Below are 22,248 nucleotides of genomic sequence, written 5' to 3'. Positions count from 1 at the left end.
TAAGCAACTTAGGCTATCATGCGCCAAACTCATGGTATATTTATTCCAAAAATTGGGTGTCCTCAGCGAAAGTCCTTGTCCGGACAAGGACTCCGAGGAGCCAATCAAATCGAATGCAGACCTCAGATTTCTTCTCAGGACTGAGAAAATGGATGAGGTGCGTCACAAAATGCGCGAAAGCACGGGATAAAAAATTTTTAGAATTAATAGTTCTGCGATACTTGATATCAGTTTTTGTTTAAGGTGGCCGCGTCTTTCAGAAAATTAAAAACAGATGAAGTTCTTACAAGTTGATTATCTCCTAAATGTAAATTGAGCTGGAAGGTAATGCATTCGTCGTAAAAAACAGTAAAATATTTTTTTCTTAGCCGTTCAAGTTGTGAGCACGAGAATAAAATGTGATTAACTGTCAGCTCATCTCCACATTTGTCACATAAGGGTTTGTCTTGTTTTGTCAGTAGGAAGTTGTGTGTTGGGTGTGTGTGTCCGATGCGCAGGCGGCATAAAATTATTTCTATAAAACGTTCCTGATGCCTGCATGATCTCCATTCTCCCAGAATAGGTTTTACTAAATGTAGTTTGTTATTTTCTTCACTATTCCATGTACACTGCCATTTTTCTGTAAGTTTATTTTTTACTAACTTCATGCAATCTGCATAGGGTATATTTACAGTCTGGACTTCCTTATGGCGAGCTTGAGCAGCGCACGTGTCAGCTCTCTCGTTGCCACGACTTCCGAGATGGCTTGGTATCCAACAGAGCTTAATTTCATGTCCTGGTGTTTCAGCAGCTATTATGTCATGTATTATATTTCCTATTAAAGGTTTTCTTACGTTTCTGGCTTTCACTGCTGTGATTGCACTCAGCGAGTCCGTGTAGATAATGCTGTTTTGAATGTTCTTTTCGACTATTTTTGTTACAACCACCGTAATGACATAACATTCAGCTGAGAAAATTGACGCGCATAGAGGTAACCGAACTACCTTTTCCGATTTGTCTTGCACTACCGCACTTCCGACGTAAAGTGATGTTTTAGAACCGTCTGTATAAAATGCTGTGTATTCTTTGTACTTTTCCTCCAGTGCCAAAAATTCTTGTAGTATGTGTTCACGTGGAGTTTGCTTTTTCTGAAATCGTTTCATTGTGTAGACCCCTACAGCCGGAAAGGTGTACCAAGGTGGCAGTAGTTTGGGTCTCTGGGCGACATCAGGTAGTGTACCTATAATACCCAATTCCTGGCAAATTTCTTCAAAACGGAGGATAAGGGGTCTCGTCGCATTCGGTTTGTTACTGAAAAGCTGCTTAGACGGGCACTTCGTAACTATGCAGTAGCAGAGATGTTTTGGTATTGAATGGGTTTTTAGGACGTATGCACATGTGAGCATGGCTCTCCTATCTGCGAGGGCTGGTTCGTTACATTCGTCATATAGGCTGTTTATTGGTGATGTCCTGTATGCCCCACTTGCAAGGCGCAAAGCTGAATTATGTACTGGGCCTAATTGCTTAAGGTAGGGTGGTCGAGCTGAGTTGTACACTATACACCCATAATCTAGGCAAGAGAGAACTATGCTGCGGTAGATGTGCAAAAGGCAGGTTCTATCAGACCCCCAGCGTTTAGGTGAAAGCACCTTTAAGATATTTAATGATCGAGAAGTTTTCTTCTTCAGGTTCTTTATGTGGGGCAAGAAGGTCAGTTTTTTGTCAAACGTTATCCCTGAAATTTGTGTTCACTTTTTATCGGTAATTCGGTTTCGTTCAGGTGTAGTCTAGGATCTGTCTGTAGGCCACGTTTGAGTGAGAAAAGAATGGCCACTGTTTTCTGTGGGGAGATTCGGAAACCATTTCGATCAGCCCATGTTGAAAGTTTATTTATTTTGTTAACTGCACTTGTCTTTCGCATGTTGATATGTTTGAGGACGTGCAGGCTATCTGAAGATCATCGACATAGATCGAAAACATAACAGACCTTGGAATTATTTTGCAAATAGAATTCATTTTAACAACAAAGAGGGTCGTGCTTAAGACACTTCCTTGAGGCACTCCATTTTCCTGAATGAAAATTCTTGAACTATAAATAAATTTTTTGAACTAAATTTTTGAAATAAATTTCTTGAACTATAAATAAATTATTCTATGGTTCATTTGTATATCCACTTGTAGGGAGTCTGTTTCTCGGCTGTGTTTTTGTACCTTAGAAATGATTCTGTGTGGTGTGATGAGCTGGTAACTACCGAAAAACATTCACCTAAAATGTCTGCCTGTTCTTCGATGTTTGTCTCTACACCAGGAGCTTATAGAAGGTGAAGTGTGAATGGGGAGTATTTACTATCTAGCTTTCGTACCTTCTCCCATATTTCTTTTGATGTGGTTGAGCTATTTATTGATGTCACGTAACTTTGCCAAGAAGATTTTTCAGCATTACGGCGGATATATCGGGCTTCTGCCCTTGTCTTTTTTAAGTTTATGAGATTTTCTGTTTCTTTTTTGCTAGTCTACATTCTTTTGTATACCAGGTTTTGTGGTTTTGTTACACCACTCCAGAAGATTGAGGTATAGCCAGGTGCACAGCGGAGATGATGCACTTTGTGATAATTTCATTAAGTTCATCTATACTTAAGTTATTTTGATCTATTTTTCTAAGCTGGCATTTTCTTGAAACAGGGCCAAGTTGGCCAAATAGAGTTTCCAACGTCGTGGTTTTGTAGGAATGATTTGCGGAGATGATGTCAGGCTTATAAGAACGGGTAGATGATCGCTACCATACGGGTTGTCCAAGGCATCCAATTTAAGAGCAGTAAAAACAGAAGGCGATGTAAGAGACAAATCTATGCAGCTCCATTTTCCGGAGCTTGGAGAACAATATGTGTGTTTGCCCCTGTTGAGCAGGGTTATATTATTGAACAGAATAAGATCTTCTAAAATACGGCCTCTTGTGTCCATTTGTTCGCTTCCCCACAATTTGGAGTGAACATTAAAATCGCCGACTAACAGATATGGCTCTGGTAATTGTTTTAAAAGGTCTTCTATGCCCAGTCAGATGCCATTATAGCCCTTTATTGGAGCCAATTTTCCCTGGTATATGACCTGGCTGTCTCTTCCTTAAACTTTTTCCCTGCCTCAGAGTAAGATATATTTTCTCGTACTTTCAGATTGATGATTTGTTTTTATTTCTTGAAAATTTCACAGGTTCGCGAGTAGGCTGCGTGTGGACCTTTGCAATTCGCACATTTTGTTTCTGTTGCTTGGCAGTTGTCTGTTTCATGTTCGGTTTCGGCACATTTGCCACAGGTCTCCTTGCCTCTGCATGTCTTGCTGCCATGGCCATACCTTTGTCATTTGAAACATCTCCTAGGGTTAGGAATGTACGGGCGCACTGGGCACCTGATGAATGCAACTCGGACAGACTCGGACAAACGAGTGCTGCCGAATGTTAGAACGATGTGAGGTGTTGTTTTTTCTTCTCCGTTACGCCTTATTGTGATGCGGCGAAGGGACGTCACGTTTTGATCACGCAAATTCTCGAGTAGCTCTTTTTCATCCTCTGTCATTAGCAAGCGCTCATAAATTACTCCCTGAACGCAGTTCAGGCTTCTGTGGGGTGTTACAGTAACGTCAAGATCGGCAAGTTTCTCTTGTTTGAGTAATGCATCACTCGGCTTTTTGGATTTCACTTGTACAAGAAGATCTCTTGAGGATAGTTTTTTTGCTTCATATTCCTCGCCTATGTTAGCCACTAGCCACTTTCGTATTACAAACACTGATAATGCTGCCACTGGAGCGTTTTGCTCAACAGCGTTGACTATCAGGAACTGTGGGAAATTTTCAGTAGATTTTTCAGTTGGAACTGCGATTCCTTCGGTGCGGTACCGTTTCCGGTTCCGATCGTTTTTTTTTTTTTGAGGGCGGGGGGAATTGAGAATCCATGCGGCATGTATGGATTAAGGGTTCCTATTCTGTCACTTGTGCTTCACCCTTATAGACACAAGAAGGTCCCGGAGCCCCCCACCTGGTATACAGATGGGGAGCCCGTCGGCCGGGGCTTGACCATGGCCCCGACCGCCACCGTTCATGGTTTCTACCCTTCACCTTAAAACCTATGGCCACGGTGCGGATGACAGCTTCAGTATGGGAGCTAGGGTCCGTGGTGGTGCCAAGCACCATCACCTTGAGACTCAAGGTGCCCTTGCGGGCCCGGCTGCCTATGATAAATGCGCCAATGAGGAATCTTGGATGACTAATATCGAATAGCCAAGGAATGCCATTGAAGCCAATCAAGAGCTTTGTATGCCATTACTGGCTTCTGATTGGAAAGGCAGTGGGGTGCACCGGCTCAAACATTGGGTCGAGTAGCGCCCCAGTCAGGTGCCATTATAGCCCTTTATTGGAGCCGATTTTCCCCGGTATTCGACCAGATCAGGGCCGTTATCGGCGTGCTGCTTTGTTCCGCGCCCTGTTATCTGATCGGTAGCGGTGTGTATAGTGGTCTTCATTTTGTACACGCCAGTCATGACCTGTATTATTTTTGTGCGTGTGTTTGTTTCATGCGTTTTTTTATTTTTTCTGGCCTATTGATCTGTTTATTATGTGTCCTCCCCTCTGCAGTAACGACTACAGAAGCTGCAGGTATTTTCATAAAATAAATAAATAAACAAATCTTACTCTTGCATAACCAGGCTTAGCCGAGCTAAGCAGCAGGCATTTTTTGTACTCCTTCTGCTATATTACCACACTGTTATGTTTTTCTCTTTTACAGTTCTCAGCTGCTAGCTCCCGGACACCTTCCTTCAGGTACTTACATTGCCTCGGGTTCCCTGTCCTCTTGGACTTGGACTTTATACTTGTCTTTGGCTTTGCTTGTTAAGGCGCAAGCCTTTAATGGCTCATTGTCAAGGTCATCTGCCGTTGGCAGAAACTGTCACAGGTTTCCGGCTTCCTGATTGGTCTCCTATGTGTCGTGGCGTCACTGTCGTGTGCCTCCTGATTGGCTCGCGTGCGTGACGTCACTGTCGTGAAGTGCGGGAGTCGGGGGGGGGGGGTGTTGCGGCGCCGCCCGGGATGACTCATCACGTCGGCACGCATGGCGGCCGTGCGTTCGACGGCGCGCTCTGATATCACTGTTGTCAGGCGCTTGAAGTGGCCTCCCGATTGGGCGCTGTGTGGCCTGGCGTCACTGTCGCGAGACGCGCGTGGCGACCGTCTGCTTGGGTGCGGTGTGGCGGCGGCGGTGGCGGTAGTTTACTTTGCGGTATAGGGGCCCCAACTTAGTTTCCCGCGCGACGACAGCGCCGTGCTCCTCCCGGAGCGGCGGAATTCTGAAGCGTCGATCGGACGCGATGGCGCTCTGACTAGCCGTGCTGCTTGCGCCCGTCTCCTCGCGGGCGCGGCGGATGCGAGCACAGCCTGACGACTGCACAGTGCGCCGTTTATGTCCATCAGTGGGCAGTTTTTACGCAGTGATCAAAGTGGCACGCGGCACCGTGCTTGCCTAAAGGCGGGGAAGCGTCTTGCTTGACTTGTGGGCTTCCGTGAAATGACACATTTGCTTAATGCCGCGCGTGCTGTCAACATAAATTACCCAGGTGGCAGACATCGTTCAATGCAAAGTACCGGTGCAGTATCGGGAGCTGCAGTGTAGATTAAAAAGTGGTACTAATGATACACTAATGGTACAACTGCGAAGCGAAGATTGCAGACCCGATTCCACAAGTGAACTAACCTTGTGTCTCTGTCGTACACACGTGGTAGCAGTGTGGCTCTGCAGATTACAGACCACGGACTGTAGACCTCGGGCGGCCGCGCAGTATTCTTACGTACGGTCCCCGTCGATGCGCATCAAAACTGAGTCATGCCAGTGGCTTGTGAGTTTAACGTCGAAATGCTGTGCGTAGATTGTGCGCAAAGCCATTTTTAAAGGCTCCGGCATAAGAGATGTTATTTTTAAAAATCTGTATGGTAAATACGCCATCTGCGGTAACTACTACCATATGGCAGAAGCGGCTAGGCAAGCGCTACATCGGTAGGAACGGCAACGCGTTACCATATTGGTCGTATCAGGCGCGCGCCCATGTTAAAGATCTGAAACCTCAACAGAATGGGATTCATTAGTGCGCATAGACATCGCAAAATGCGCTTTCGTATTTTGCACAAATCTATACACGACGCGATTCGACCTGTGACACTGGGGTGAGCAACCTAGCGCCAAAGCCATTGAAACAACGCGGAAAGTGAAAAGAAAAAAGGTAGCAGAAACGTGTCACCAGCGCGCACGGCGGAAGCAAGCAGATCGAGCTGAGCTATCACAATTTTAAGACACGAAGAAGAAAAAACGCGAAACGCCTTCGTGCCGCAGTTTGATTCGAAGGTAGGTTCTAATTTCAGTTTTCGCTTCGTATACCACGTGCTAATGCGCTCTGGGCACAGAACTAGGGCGTGACGAAAACAGCTCCCTTTTGGACTACTTGCTTGAAGCCGCGCACACGAGCTGCTCTCTCCCTCTCTAAAGCACGGGAGCGCGCACAAAATTTTTGCAACTCTCAAAGCGCGAGGACAACCCACGATCGGGCGCGCTCTTCTCTCACAACGGCGTCCATGCACGAGCGGAGAGAGAGCATAGCGTGCGCGAAGCAAGCTCGTCTCACAACGGCGCCGAAGCGCGAGCCAGAACGAACGAGCGCTCGCGCGTAAAGCAAGTTCCCTTCGCGTGCAGGCGACGCAGACGCAAACACGTCAGTGGCGAAGGTCGTCGTCCTGCCCGATCAACTAAGAGAAACCGCTCGGAGAGGGCTCGGTTCACTGGCGTCATCGTTAGGTGGCTTGAGCTACCGCCCGATTTAAAGGGTTCAGCCTTATCCATCCATCCATCGCAGCGCCCTCTGGCCCAGGCTGTGTCCCATATCGTGTGGGAAGGATGCCCCCTCTCGCCAAACCAGTGTCTCCCAACACGCGACGTGCGACAGCCGCTGAACGCCAGCGGCGCTCAAGAGAGGCTGAGTGTATACGTCACATGCATCAGGGCGGCGAGGCGTGTCTGAAACCACAGAGTCCAGGGGCGCGACAGGCCAACGCAAGAGAGGCAATGCGTTTGAAGCGACTCGCTGCATCTCCGGGCAACAAACATTCACACAACAGTGTACGAGTTGTGTGCCTCTGTGGTGTTACCGACGCAACGAATCGCCATTGGCAATGGTGTCAGGCATCCGCCGTTTCACACTTCAGTCTCGACAAAGTGTCCTCCGTAATTGTTTTAAATGCTTGTTCTTCCTTTAAAATATTTTTTTTACTCAGGGTTTAGCTCATTTTTGTTTATGTTGTATGGTCTTTAAGCCGAAAACCTCTCCTGGTCTGCGCTCCCTCTATCTATTTTCAAGCAAAACCTTTATTGGCCGCAAATTCGCGATTTCGCCGTGGCAGTACTCCATCAAGGCACGTGACGTCGCAACGCGCGCGTCGCCGCGGAACCCGCCATCTGGCATGACGTCACACCGCGCCGCTCGCCGCCGTTTGGTAGGATGTGACACCGCGTTCCTCGTCGTTGCACTCGCCTCCGCTCGCTTCGACAGCTGCGTCGCATGCGTGATGTCACAGGATTGAAAAGGAGAGCTGGCGTGCGCCGCAACCACAGTCGAGGCGACGATTCTGATAAACTGGAGGAGGCCTAGAATCGAAAGCGGAACGAGATGAAGAGGAAACGAATCGCCCAGGAAACAGACAAACAGCGCGCCGAACGACTGGCTAAACGCCGCCGTGAATATGCCGCTTCGAGACAGGGACGTTCAACGTCCGGTGTCTCCACCGCTAGCAGCAGCGACAGCAGCCGGAGGAGAGACCTGAGTCCTGCTTCACTGAAGACGGCTCTGATGAACGATGGAATGCGAACAAGAGACTTCAGCGGCGGGCTCAAGAAACCAAAGAACAAAGTGCCAGTCTAGAGAATAGGCGTAAGAGTGACGCGACCCCTTCAATCCATGGATAGCCTCGGTGCTGAAATCAAACATGGACCTCCAGGTCATACTGGACGTTTATGCCTGAGCTTCATACGTTGTGGAATATGTGAACAAGGCCAACCGGGGAGTTTAACTCTTTCTTTCGCTACATATATCCTTGCATAGCGGAGCTAAGCCCCTGCCATTTTTTTTCAACTTCCTTGTCAGAGGAGTAGCAAACGCGTAAAACGACAAGAGACTAAGGCAGGTGGCTTACTGTGGCCATGCGGTCTACAGTTCTGCCATTCTGCTATGACAAATGTAGACAGCCTGTTCGTTTGAATACCGGCGATGTTGGCGTAGCCGCGCTAAAGGAGTGCGAGGATGAGAACGAGTGGGAGGAGGAACACGAGCTACTGGGAGAGGGGCAAGCGGTTGGTGGCAGGCTGCCGATTCATCACGCTAGGGAGTTCGGGCTGCGTTTTTGTGCGCTAGCACTACATGCCTGGTAGGCGAAAAAGCATTCCTGTAAGAAGATGAAGCTTTCAGCTGCCACCTGCCACAGATGACAGGTTGAGTGCGCCAGCACTATGTGCGTCGTGGTGAGGTCTCCACCTGCCACGGTTGGAAGGTCGCAAGACAGAGAGAAATGCCTATCTGCAATTTCAGAGGAGAAGATAATGAAAATGGGAGAAAGAAGACGGAGAGAGGTTGAAAGGCGACGATTTAAGGGTGGCAAAATGCAGCGCTAGTGCAAAAAAATCTTCTTTTTTGGCACTAGAACTAGGTGGGTCTCTAGAGAAAAGGCATCAAGATCGTTGTGAAGCCACACCTGCAACAGTTGGCAGGTGGCACAGTATAGACAAGGAAATCCCTCTCCAGACTTTCAGAGATGAAAATGGGAGACGGAAGGCGAAGTTGGGATGATAGGTGACGATTTGCGGGTGACTAGCACTACAGTGACAGTGACTAGCACTATGTGGATCACTGGGGAAAAACCGTTATGCGTCCTGGAGAAGATCGGTGGTGTCCTGGTGACGGTGAAAACAGCTTTCGCGGAAATTGTAGCGAAGTACAACGGAGGGTGTCGCGCCTGTTACAGCCTAGTTGTCACGAGATGTAATTAAGTGGAAAAGTAGAAACGGCGTGGCGACAGCCGTGGCTTACATTCTCCACACAACCGTCAAAGGTAAGCGACGCGAGGCGTACAATGAGGTACGACAATGAGGTACAAGGTACGACGCGAGGCGTAGGTAATGAACGGCAGGACGCTGTCCCAGTTTTTATGTTTCGAATCAACGTACATTGAGAGCATGTTGGTAATTTTTCGGTTCGTGCGCTCAGTTAGCCCATTCGTCTGGGGATGGTAAGGCGAGGAATGGCGAAAATGCGATGCGCAAGAACGGACAAGCTGTTCGACAACGTCAGCGGTGAACTGCCGACCACGGTCACTGATGATAACTTTTGGGGGTCCATGGCGGAGAACTATGGAGCGCAGCATAAACGAGGACACATGAGACGCCGTAGACGAGGGTAGGGCGGCCGTTTCACAATATCGAGTGAAGTAATCAACACAAATCACTCTCCATCGGTTCCCATAATAGGATTTGGGGAATGGGCCAAGGAGGTCTATGCCCACTTGCTCGAACGGTGCGGAAGGTGGTGTCACCGGGTGAAGCTGACCAGCAGCAACGCTAGTAAGGCACTTATATCGTTGGCACTGAGGGCAGCTGGCGACGTACCGCTCAGTCGTGGCGCGCATTTTCGGCCAATATAAGAGGGCCTGGACACGGTGGAGCATTCGTGCCGACTCAAGATGTCCAGATGTAGGGTCGTCGTGCATGGCCTGCAAGACGGAGGTGTACAGGCTCTGCGGAACTACCAGAAGAAAGCGCTGACCCGTAGAAGAATAATTTTTCTTCCATAGCAGACCATGTCACAAGTAGAAGTGGTTTGCACCGGAGGGGTGTTCAGCCTCCGCAAGAAGAGGCCGCAGGGTCAAATCTCGCTGCTGCTCGGCTTGGAATGTGGCGAGGTCGGGAAAACATGGTGAGACTGACGCGACGCAGTGATCGAAATCATCGATGTTAGACTCTGTCTCAGAAAGAGGCAACCGCGAAAGACAGTCCGCGTCAGCGTGCCGGCGACCACTCTTGTAGGTAACTGTGTAGTCAAACTCTTGTAGCCGGAGAGCCCACCGTGCAAGGCGCCCACATGGGTCACGAAGGTTAACGAGCCAGCAGAGTGCATGATGGTCGGTGACGATGGTGAACGGGCGTCCGTAGGGATACGAACGTAAACGCTGCGTGGCGAAGACGACGGCGAGGCATTCCAGCTCGGTGACCGTGTAATTGCGCTCCGGCTTACTGAGTTAACAACTTGAATACGCAACAACGTGCTCTTTGGTGTCGCAGCGCTGGATGAGCACAGCCCCGAGTCCAACCCCGCTAGCGTCGGTATGAATCTCTGTGGGGGCGGAGGGATCGAAGTGGAGAAGTACAGGGTGGGACGTGAGAAGGAATTTCAGTTGACGGAAGGCGGAGTCGCACTCAGGGGTCCACTCGAAAGCCACATCTTTCTGAAGCAGGCCTGTCAGCGGGAATGCGATGTCCGCAAAGCGATGGATGAAAGGGCGAAAGTATGAGCACAAGTCCAAGAAACTTCGCAGCTCTTTGGCAGACTGTGGTGGCTTGAAGGACTGAACCGCTGCAGTCTTGGCTGGATCAGGTCTGACGCCGTCTTTGTCAACGAGGTGTCCAAGCACTAACGCTTGGCGCGCACCAAAGTGGCACTTTTTAGAATTAAGCACAAGACCAGCTTTGCGCATGCAGTCCAGGACGAGAGCTAAACGATTGTTGTGCTCACTCAACGTCTTTCCGAAAATAATAACATCGTCAAAGTAGCACATGCATATCTCCCATTTCAAACCACGCAGCACAGTGTCCATAAATCTCTCAAAAGTGGCGGGCGCATTATAAAGACCGAATGGCATTACATTAAATCCATAAAGGCCGTCAGGTGTAATAATCGCTGTTTTCTCCTGATCCGCGAGATGCATAGGGATTTGTCAATACCCCGACCGGAGGTCAATAGAAGAAAAGTAGGACGCTGAAAAAAGGCAGTCGATAGCAGCAACGATTCGAGGGAGAGGGTATACGTCTTTTCTGGTGACGGCATTTAGACGACGGTAATCCACGCAGAAACGCCATGATACATCTTTTTTTCGAACAAGGATTACTGGAGCAGCCCAAGCACTCGAGGACTCTTGTATAACACCTTTTGTTAATATCTCCTGCACTTGTTCATTATTCACCTTGCGTTCAGACGGAGACACTCGGTAGGGCTTTTGTCGGATCGGATATGAGGCGCCAGTGTCAACCCTGTGCTGGGTCCGAGACGAGAGGATGGAAGATGAGCCGCCGGGCTGTGAAAAATCGAACACAGTGGAGTGTCGCCGGAGGATGGCCAACAAAGCACGGCGCTCATGCGTGGAAAGCGAGTTGTCGATCATGCGAAGAAACTGCGGCTCGTCGTAAAGCTCCGGTGGTGCAGCGCCCAAGACGGTGGTAACCAAGGCAACGGATACCGGCGTGTCGTGGCTGCATGATTCAAGCTTGAGGCCTTCAGGCAGAACTACAGATTCTGTCGAACAATTCACTGTCCAGAGTTCAGTGCTTCCGTTGGTGACAGAAACCATGGCATGAGGAACCAAGATGTTCTTCTTCATGCAGTTCAAGTGGTTAGGCTCCACAGGCGCATCAAACACGTCGAAAGGGGTATCAGGGCAGGAAACGGGTACGCATACAGCCGAAGAAGGAGGCATGACAGTATCTAGAGTAACACAAAACACACTTTCTTCACTGCACGAGCCTTCTACAAGGCCAGAGGTGGAACATTTGCCGACGTTGAGCTCACCGGTGTGACAGTCGACGTTAGCGCCACACAGCTGCAAAAAGTCGAGGCCAAGAATAACATCGTGCGTCGACCGGGCGAGCACCGCCGTTTCCGTGCTGAACACTTCACCACTCAAAGAGACCTTAGCACTACACACTCCAACTGCAGGCTACGGTTCGCCACTCACACTACAAAACTGGACATTTTTTTCCCATCGAAACAAGACTTTACGTCCGAGGCGACAATTAAACGCAGCACTCATAACTGTAACAGTAGCACCAGTATCCACTAAAGCCAACACAGGTACTCCATCCACTAGCACATTCACTTTGTTTCGTAACATCACTACAGGCAGAGGTATCTCTTCCAGCGGCAGACGCCCAGCGACCTCACCCCCATCGGTCGCGCCGACTAGTTTTCCGGCGGAGGTGAGGAGGATCGGCGTCGGGGTGATAGAGATCGACGAGTGCGGAGAGCTGGAGGTGGTGTCACACTTCTATGCGATGCCGGCGAACTATTTATCATTTGTGCAGACCATGGGATGCCGGAATCAGGCGTGTGGGATGGGTACCGGGCTGAAGCGGGTTGGTAATTCAGCCGCGGAGGATAGGTAGAGGAACCGTAACTGGAGGGCTGTCGCTGTCGTCGACGGGGACAAAATCGCGAGATGTGACCGGGTTGCCCACAGCGGTAGCACACAAGAGAAAAATCAGCAGCAGGCTGCGCCGGCAAATAGTCATGAGACTACTTGCCGGCCGGAAGAAGGACCGGGCCGAAAGTTCTCGTCGTATGTGGCCGGCGTAGGATGGTAAAATCGGGGACCGGTGTTCCGGGGCCGATCGCGCTATGTTGCTTCGCTGCAGCCCTCGGGGTACCAGGTGCTCCTCAAAGTCCGCTGCGTTAACGGCGGCTGGTGGAGGAGGGCGCATGGGATACACAAGAGGGAGAGCTGGGGAATCCCGTGTGAGTTACAGCGACCTGGTCAACTCTTCGCGGACGATCTGGCGGATTGTGGAAGCCAGATTACATGACGATGATGTGTCTACAGCTGCCACCGTCGTCACCCCGGCCAATAGGCCAAATTTAGGTGTGATGCGACGCATTTTCGATGTCTCAAACGTGCGGCAGTGCTGGATTACGTCGGACATGGACTCAAGAGTTTCTTTGCCAATAAGAAAATTATAGACATCTTCGGCGAATCCTTTAAGTAAATGGCCAACTTTGTCCTCTTCTGTCATGTTCGAAGAGACGACCTTGCATAACTTGACGATTTGCTATATGTACTTCGTAGATGTCTCACCGGGAAGCTGAGCCCTTTGAGCAACCATTTGCTCAACACGCTTCTTCTTCTCGACTGAGTCGCCGAAGCACTTCTTCAGCTCCTCTACAAAGCAGTCCCACATCGTGAGAGAATCCTCGTGGTTTTCATACCACGTTAGGGCCGTGTTCGTTAGGGAAAACACGACATTGGCAAGTCGAGCGGAGGAGTTCCACTTATTGTAGCGACTCACGCGTAGGTAGTGGGTGAGCCATTCATCCACGTCGTCGCTGGTTGAGCCCGCGAAGGACCGTGGCTCCCGGTAATGCTGCCACGAACTGCTGGGCACAGACCTCGGAGCGTCGCCGTCCAGGGACATCATGGGCACAGAAGGCCGTAGACCAGCAATGCGACGACTCGAGCGACGGTGAAGCAGGGGATCCGTCTTCGGGGAACCAGTATACCCCGCACCTCCACCAAGATGTTACGTCCGGGGTTTACTCAAACCACAACGGGCGACTGACAAACCAGATGTGGTCCAATCACCTAGTACGAGACGCCACCAACCACCTCGTTCTCCTCTTTCTCTCTACACCCAGCGATGCCGATCAAATAGACTAGGCATCGCCTCTTCGTGAGCGTCACAATATATATTGTGCAAGGGCACCTAGTTTACCAAAGCAAACTGACGGTTTATTTTTCTGTTTTTCAATACGACCGCACCATTCGACATGGTGACGTGACGAGCAGCGTTCGGCACCGGGAGCATGCGAGAGCGAGCATATTACACTTTCTTTTCCCTGCTGCCGTGCATTTTGCGCTGAGCTCCTTCAGTTACTTGTTTAGAAGCTATGTAGAAACCGGAATCGGAGTGTTGGTGCACTACAAAACAGCTCGCTTTATGGCTAAGGTCGAAAAAGTCAAGTTGCGTTTCTATGTGCCGCCGACTTCGAAACGAATCATGTGGACGGAGCGAGTAGAGCATGCAGCCCAAGCAGGGACAGGTCACGACCCTACATTTTGTGTCCCGCCAGCGGAGATTCATGAACGCAGGCGGAAAGATTCATTTGCTCGTGCCAACAAGGTGGATGCACCAGAAGCAAGTAAAACCTGAAGGGGTCAATAAAGCGCTGATGGCAAATCAGAGTTAACCAATTTGGATAGGGCGGCACACTCTGTTGTCAGTGAAGTTGTACATGCCAGTGATAACTGCCTTTTTTTTAAAGAGCATTAGCTCTTACTACTCGCATTCTAACGTTTCTTGTCCGTCCGAGATTTCAAGATGGCCGCCGGTCATGTGACCAAATTCCTGCAGCATCGTGCAAAATGTCACCCCACATCACGTCACCGTACTCGCGTAGTCGTCGGGCCGGCACGTCGGCTGGTTTACCCCCTATGCTGGCGTTCCGCTGTATATATGTACCGTCTGAGCGGGTGCCACTTGGTGCCACTTGGGGTCGCCATTGGTGACAAAATTAATTGCGGCCAACCTGTTCTAGCGCAGGGGGTTCGACTGCTTGCAAACGAATCGGCACGATTCGGCGCGAACAGTTGTTAGTCGAGTTCGAGGTGGCGTTTGAGGGATTCGTGCCGAAGACCTTTGCTCCTGGAAGCCGTAAGGGGAGGGGAGGGGCGACCTTCGAAGGGCCGTGGTGGGCGAACCAGTGGTGACAGAGGGACGCGAGTGGTGTCAAACGAATTGTCGTTTCATTATGTACACGTTGGTATTCGAATGTTTTAAAACTATAGAAGAAAACAACTTAGCTCACGCTCTTCATTTGATTTCGCATTCATGAATCCTTCTCTAATTTTTTAGAACGTGGTTCGGCATTCTGCTTCAGGTTCGCACCTCAGGCGCCGGGCACAGCATCATTTCAAGTTCTAAATGTGAGATTAACGAGGCAACAAAAAATAAAAGCGGCTAGAAGTACCGTTTTTCGCACGCATTCCAGCAGTTTAAACTGGCTGTGTTCGAAAGGAATCCTCGTGCGCAAACCATAACATCGCGAACTGCATAAGGCGCACGAGTGAACGCGGAATATCGGATAAGTGTAGGTCACGGAGGAACCCTGGCGCCTTAGCAGTTGCGTTGTCGCGTTTCATTTGGCATGTGCTTATAAGCTTGGGCTAGAACTGCGGTGCCATCAGAAACCTGCTGATATTACGGGTGCGCACTACAGATTGCAACTATCGATTTTTTCCTGTCGTTAATTCGCTAATTCTGTATTCATTTGGACTCGGGCGAAGCGCATACAAAATTTTGTGTCCTTCATCGCCATCCAATGTCAGGCTACATCATCTCTGATTTTAATTCTCTTGCAGTGACATCAGTTTCAAATTTCTTTGCGATTAGCTATAGGTTATCTTATAACTCTCGCGGACCACTCACCTCTTTCGTACTTTTCCAATTCCATTCGGTGCAGAGCACGATGTGTGTGTGTGCGAATTATGCTCGTCATATCACGTAAGGAGCTTTCACGCTGAATGACGGTGGTAATTTTCGTTCTCAAACTGCGAAGCGAAGATATTTCTCAACTCTCCTCAAACAGGACAAGATGCCTTCAGTGACGTTTTGCTCAGTTCGCGCGGGGTACCGGTCAAACGCGCCCTGAATTGTTCTCGTGAAATAAGCGCGCCAATTACGCCGTGTAAAAAGGCACGAAGACGGTTTCGACGCCGTACTCACCGGGTACAAGGTGTGTATGCCGTTGTTTCCCATAGCTTTTTGGCGTAGCGACAGAATGTCGGGTGGGAAACGCGTGTGCACCGTTGTTTCGGCCATGGCTTCTCGGGTGGTTTTCCTCTGGCGCTGATTGCGATCCGCCGACAATTGCAGGCCTGTCCTCCGGACGCTACGAGCAAACACTGCCGCTCGCACGTAGGAAAGGCTACGCAGCTGAATTGGATCCTTCTAGAAGCTTCCATTCGTTGACTCGCCGCTCACGAGTGCAATAAAGTGATGGGGCAGACAAAGGTTACTGTATACGCGTAGCAACTAGGGAGCACCAGGTGGATGGTCGAGCAGTCTGAATTTCTCATTCATTGGAAGAATACTGCCTTCGTCAGATGAAGCCTGCCGCAATTTTTATCGAATATGTCTAACAACGAGACAAAAATTTCCTGGTTGTCATCCTTGTCGATGCAATAATATATTTTAAGGCGCTTAACAACGTCGTCAAGGCATTAAGGATTGAGAAAATGTCATTCAAACGGCCTCATCCACAAAGTTTTTGTAACTCGTCCACAGATTATATTCAGTGGCCAATAAATATCAATGCAATATTTTTAATGCGACAGCGTTAAGGGCCCCGTGTCGCAGAAAAAAATTGCCAGTGGCTTAGCTCGGCTATGACAGGATATACGTAGCGAAAGGTGCGTTTCCCTGGCTAAGCTTGTTGTGGTCACTGTATGTTTAGCAATGCGAGACATTAGGTATACACACCTTTTATTCATTTTGGTTGATAGAGACGAAGACTGCACGACGATATGTGAAGTAGCATGCAGCGGCCTCAATTTTGTCGATACATTATTTCGATTTGGTAGAGCCTCTTTAGTATACAAGCTCTATAGGCCTCCTTTACCCCGCGACGTCACGAAGATGCGGTGGCGCTGATGTCAGGAGCGACTTTCGCATGGTAGGCAAAACAGGTTCCGCCTGCCCGTGCCCACCGCAGCTGCCTTAGCTATCGGCGACTGCATAATGCCTGCGTACTGCAGAAGCAGCATGTATTGACCAGCTTAGTCACTCTTGGATCCGCGTAGTAGCATAAAAGGAAATTTAATTTAGCCCGATAGGTTTCTCGCAGATAAATACCGCATTAGGAAACTGGCTAACAGAGATTGGGCCGCGGTAGTAAAACGCGAAGTCTGGGAGTCGATCGGCACTGCCACCCAATATACTTAATAGCATGCAAGTTACTGCATTCATTCCCCTGGACATCAGCATGGTGCGCTTATAACTGTACAAAGAAAAAAAAGCACATATGTAGCTGTGCACGTATTTATCACCTTGAGCCAGTGTGCACGGGGCGCCGGCAGGTTCACTCTTCCCGAAGGAAAGCATTCTTTTGTTAATAGCACAGCATGTTTAAATGACGCGTTTTATGGCATTTAATATATAAATGAAAATGTTTTTTAAATATGACCGATGTAATTATTTGATTCGAGTTGAAAGAAGTCTGGTGAGTTCTTGTGCGGTCACGTTGGCATGCATGCTATAGAATAACGTACCTTAAGTGTGCTAACCGCCACATGCTTTTTCATTGCATCACGCATGTGACATGTTTCATGATGTGGTCCAAGATCGCGAAGCTTGTTTCGAGAAGCAGGCGTGCTACTAACAGACACGTGGCGAGATTGAGAGGGGACGCGGCTATAAAAAGTGGTTTCGTTATTTATGCATGCGATATGTACCTAAATTTGGTGCAAATATTAAACTGCTGCGCTAGTTTCAGTAATGCGCCTTATTTTTACGTATACCTGATGCAGGTCTTGAGTCATAATTAGCACCCTCGTCAAGTCACCCCAAGGTATTAAATAATTGAGCAGAAAGTGCGCAATTTTTTTATGCCAGCATGTTCACAAAGCCCAGTTCTGTATGATGACGCTATTAGTTCTTCCTTTATATAACCATGTACTTATGCATGAATAGTTACATGAAAATGTCTCTAACAAAATAACGAACATATATATAGTACTGCACGTCTAGGAAAAAAAATTAAGAGATTTATTACACTCCTCAATGTCTCAGAAGTTGTTTGCGACAAATAGAATCATTTTATATTCCTGCGTTACGAAATTACGAAGGTGTGAGTGGTGCCAATCGCAGAAAATGTGATAGGTCAGAAAACGAACCTTAAGTTTATTCCCTCGTTTTTGGCCTCTTCGCTGGCGCTATGTTCAAAGAAATGTGGCAATGAAATCAAAGAAAGCGTCAAAGAAGTCAGAGAAATTACCTCACAATTTTCGACGACCACATATCAAGAAACCGTAATTTATAAATTTATACTGAATATCTTGCTATAATTTTTTTCGTCACGAAACAGATCACCCCAGGGTAAGAAAGAAAATAATTCCATAAATCAAAAATTTTCCCCAAATCGACCAGTTTAACAAGGGGAGACAGAAGTCGGCCTGGCTGGTGCGTGATCCTGCGGCTAAAAGCAGCGCTTAAGCGAGACGGAGAATGGGAGAAGACGCTGTCCCCACTTTTCGCTCAGCGCGACAGGTACGTGTGTCAGCAGACGGTGAGCGCACGTCTGCTCCGCCGAAAGAACACCAGCACATCCTCTCACTGCTGTCCCGAAGTAAAATCTTTCTGGCTATAGCAGAGTGTCAAAAACTTCCTATTTTATTCAATGCCTAGAGTAGAAATCAACAGCAGAAATGCTTTCTGTTTACTAATAACCATATATATAATACACAGTGGCAAACTATTTCTCTGAATACGTCGCACGTGGCCAACGCGAGCTCGTGTAATTCAAAAAATTACTAAGTTGAAAGCATCAACCATTACTGTGATTCGCAGAAACTGAAAATGCGCCTACAAGCCTTGAAAACCCGTCCTCAACAGCTCTCCGCGACGCCACTGATGCCACACCCGGGCTTTTGCCTACCGCGAGCCCGCTAGCGACTGCAGCGCCACCTCGTTTGTTTACAAACATGCAGGAGGTCCCCACTGTGTGGTCTAGACGCGAGGGTCCCAAGCTAAATTAAACTAAACTTTTCTTTTATACACTGACTAAGAGAGTCCTGTTTCCTGTTGAAACCACCGAAAGCCACACACAACTGTGAAACCGTGCCGTATGCTGGTGTACACGTGGCAACCACATCAATCGTCTGCTTGAGAAATGATCCCGGTGCCATGTAGACTCCTTGGATGATAATGCCGCTTTCCAGCAGCCGACCAAAGCAGGTTTCACCAATATTCACCGCGCTCGAAGCGAGGGAGATGTCTGACAGCGGTGATACTTTGTTTCACGTACACACAGACTCCAGCGTTACTATATGGTTCATGCCAACTTCCAGGCGACAACCTCAGGATCGGAAGAGTTAATCTTCTCTTGCCTATACCGCCGTTTAGCAGCGGCTGCACTCTGCTTCTCTGCATGCATGTCACACGTTGTGATACAGAAGCCCACTGCATCTCCGCCTTTTATACGCAATCCTGCGCATGCGACGCGGGGTTCGTGTGATAGAGCGGCGTGCGGCGAGGCGGCGACGAAGAACGCGGCACAGGTCGTTGGTCTTTTTTTTCAGCATAGATAGCCTGCCTTTGTCAATGAGCTCCCGTCAGCAGCTCTGGCCAATTCAATGCCAGATTCAACTTAATGCCACCCATAAATTACCAGAGCCGGTGATCGTTGGTGCTTTTCTGGGCCGTCTAAAGCCAAACTCTGCCAATGAATTCCTTCGCCCTTTTGTTCCCGAGCTAAAAAATTTAGTTCCGGTATGTCTAATGATCTCTGGCAAACTAGCTAAGGTAGAAATCAGAAGCTTTATCGGCGACGCACCAGCGCACGCATTTATATTCATGACAAAAGCACATGCTGGCTACTCGGGGGCCCTAAATGTACCGCAGAAGGCAGTTTCAATGAGACGTTTTTTCCTACCCCTGAATCGACACAAAGAACTGATAAGTCATTCTGGAAACAGGAAGATTTTGAACACCACCACGGTGTGTCATTGTTGACGGATCTTCCTATTGACTGTGTGAGCAGCGTTCCGCTTGATTCCATGCATTTGCTGTACCTTCGTGTAGTTCGTAAGCTGATAAACGTGTGGTTTGCAGGACCACTGACAGTCCGCCTTGGTCCCACAGAACGTAAAGAAATATTGGCGAAAAGTGCCGACCTTGAGGGTTGTGTTCCACTTGAGTTCGCTAGGAAACCTAGGACTCTGCATGAGAAAGACCGCTGGAAGGCTACAGAGTTTAGGCTTTTCCTGCATTACACTGGCCCACTAGTGCTAAGGGAGTCACTGCCAAGTCCCATGCTTTTAAAGTTTTTGACATTGCATGTAGCTGCAAATATTCTCAGCACTCCATCACTTTGCCAACAGTATGCAGACTATGCAGAAACATTGCTTCTGCAATTTGTGAAATGCTTTTCTAGACTTTATGGACAGGAGAAGGTTTCGTACAACGTTCACTGTTTGTTGCATCTAGCAGCAGCCGTTCGTTTGTATGGAACGCTTGACTCTTTTTCTGCATTTTATTTTGAGAACAACGTGCAGGCAATCAAAAAACTTCTTCGTAAACCTGGTTGTGCATTGAATCAGATATATAATTGGTTATAGGAAAAACATGCCTCCAAAGCACAGCAAAGTTACTATGAAAGGCGGCAAAGAGAATTCTTGCTGGAAAATGACGATGTGGGAACTCTCCCCCCAAGCTGTAGACTCCCGCAGCACAAAAGAATCAGGTTTCAATCCTTCAATTCCAGCTTGATACCTAATGACAGCTGCTGTCAAACGAATGAAAATGTCATTCTCATATAAAAGTTTGCCCATAGAATGTCTGACGGAGAGCCGTGCATGGTTGGCAGGAAGTTGTGTGAAACAGAACCATTGTAGAAAAGCCCATTTGACTCAAGAAGGCTGTACATTTCAGTTGTGAGCAAACTCTCCTCAATAATGTGTTCGTCTATTGAAAATGTGAAAAAACTGGTGAAGCTGCCGTACAAAGGCAAGTTTGTAGAGTTGCCACGTTTGCACACAGCATATATTCTGCTAGTGCATGTACGAAGGCTCTAAAGCATCCTAAGAAAGGTTGTTTTTCGGCACACAAGCATGGATTTGGGTATCACTTGGGATGTTCATCTGGTCTGATGGCTTCTTGAATTTCGTTTCTCAATGTGCTCTGTATTTTCGTTATGAAAACTTTAAAACTCCTTTCATTTCATCGTTCCTTACGGTTTTTGTGGTGAAGGACCGTTCAGCGCGCCTGAAGCATAAGGATGCTTAGCACCAGTATTTATGATGGCTCTCAGCTAGATAAGCTTTATTCTGATCCTAAAATTTTAGCATATTTGCGCTTTAGTTTTTGGCTCTGTGGACGCCTACCCAGTTCTTGCATGTACTTGGAGCGTTGGACAGCAGTTTGTCTTATGTGGTACCTAATAATGATCCACTCATGCACATGTGCTGCTCTTTATATGGAAAGTGGCTCAGTCTTTTCTTTTCGGAGGCGTAGGCATGTCTATCCTATGACATTTCTTGCTGGAAACGGTTGCATGGAAAACCAGATACACGTTGGAGAGCTTTCTTCAGCCGCCTCCTGTGCATAGGCGAAGTTTCTTTGAGATTTTCTAGTGAGGTCAGGTGTAGACCTTTTACAACATATTGAAGTCTTATAATCAGATGCCACTTTTATTCAATGATACAGATGATGTACCACATTGTCAACTTCATAGAGGAAGGTATCGTAGAGCTTGTGCCAGCAACATGGGTTGAGCGCGACGTGTGCTCATGGCCACCTGGCCCTGGAAGTAAAGCGAACCTTATCAAGAATGGTCAAGCTCAATGCGAAAGCTGGAAGACATTCAAAGTCGCAATCAAGGGAAGCTTTGGTAAGATTAGAGCAATTTCTTTTGTTTGTGTTCATACAGATCAAACCTTAGTAATTGCAAAATTTGGTACATATGGTATTACTCTCATTGCAGACAAGTATGAAGATGGGCGCAGAAAGCTCGATTTGGCACAATATACTTCAGACCTGGAGTCAGAGCCAGAGATTAAAAAAAGAAGAGCAAAGAGGCCAGGGAGATACGTGGATGACAGATATGATGGACCACAACCGGCACAAAACTTCCCAAGAAGCCCAGCTCAATGTAAGGCTTCCTTGGTTGTGATTTTAGGTCAATATTAACAACTTTGTTTCTTTCACAGGCTCTACTGTGAAGGTGTCTGAAGCTTAAGATTAAGGTGACCTTGTGCAAGGAATGCAACTGTTATATTTATAAATTTTTTTAGACAAACCTCAAGTAAGTTTTGTTCATTCATGCAGCACTTCTCACGTCGACTGAAGGCTCTCAGCAAGGTAATTCTTATCAACAATTTATACCTTGTTTCGTAGTGCGTATGATCACTGTCTGGATTTTAAAATAAATGTAATTTAATAGACCTAAGTTGCAGAGAGATAGCTCACGAATTCGAAAATTTCTGTTGCTGCTCTAA

The 22,248-nt window shown here is 48.0% G+C and overlaps 1 protein-coding gene and 1 pseudogene across 2 annotated transcripts in view; both read right to left on the bottom strand.

The window, feature by feature from the left end:
• LOC144130061 (uncharacterized) overlaps nt 1-15,957 on the bottom strand; it is a 263,082-nt gene extending 247,125 nt beyond the window's left edge. For both annotated transcript variants that reach the window (XM_077664085.1, XM_077664084.1), the window contains exon 1: nt 15,761-15,957. In XM_077664085.1, the coding sequence (XP_077520211.1) occupies nt 15,761-15,856 (96 nt within the window). In that variant the 5' untranslated portion in view covers nt 15,857-15,957. The remainder of the gene's footprint in view (nt 1-15,760) is intronic.
• LOC144127637 (uncharacterized) lies at nt 12,785-13,453 on the bottom strand (annotated as a pseudogene).
• Nucleotides 15,958-22,248: the final 6,291 nt, after the last annotated feature.

This window comes from Amblyomma americanum, chromosome 4 (assembly GCF_052857255.1).
Source record: "Amblyomma americanum isolate KBUSLIRL-KWMA chromosome 4, ASM5285725v1, whole genome shotgun sequence".
NCBI classification, from domain to species: Eukaryota; Metazoa; Arthropoda; class Arachnida; order Ixodida; family Ixodidae; genus Amblyomma; species Amblyomma americanum.
The sequence above is the reverse complement of the archived record's forward strand: the minus strand, read 5'-3'. Positions and strand labels throughout refer to the sequence as shown.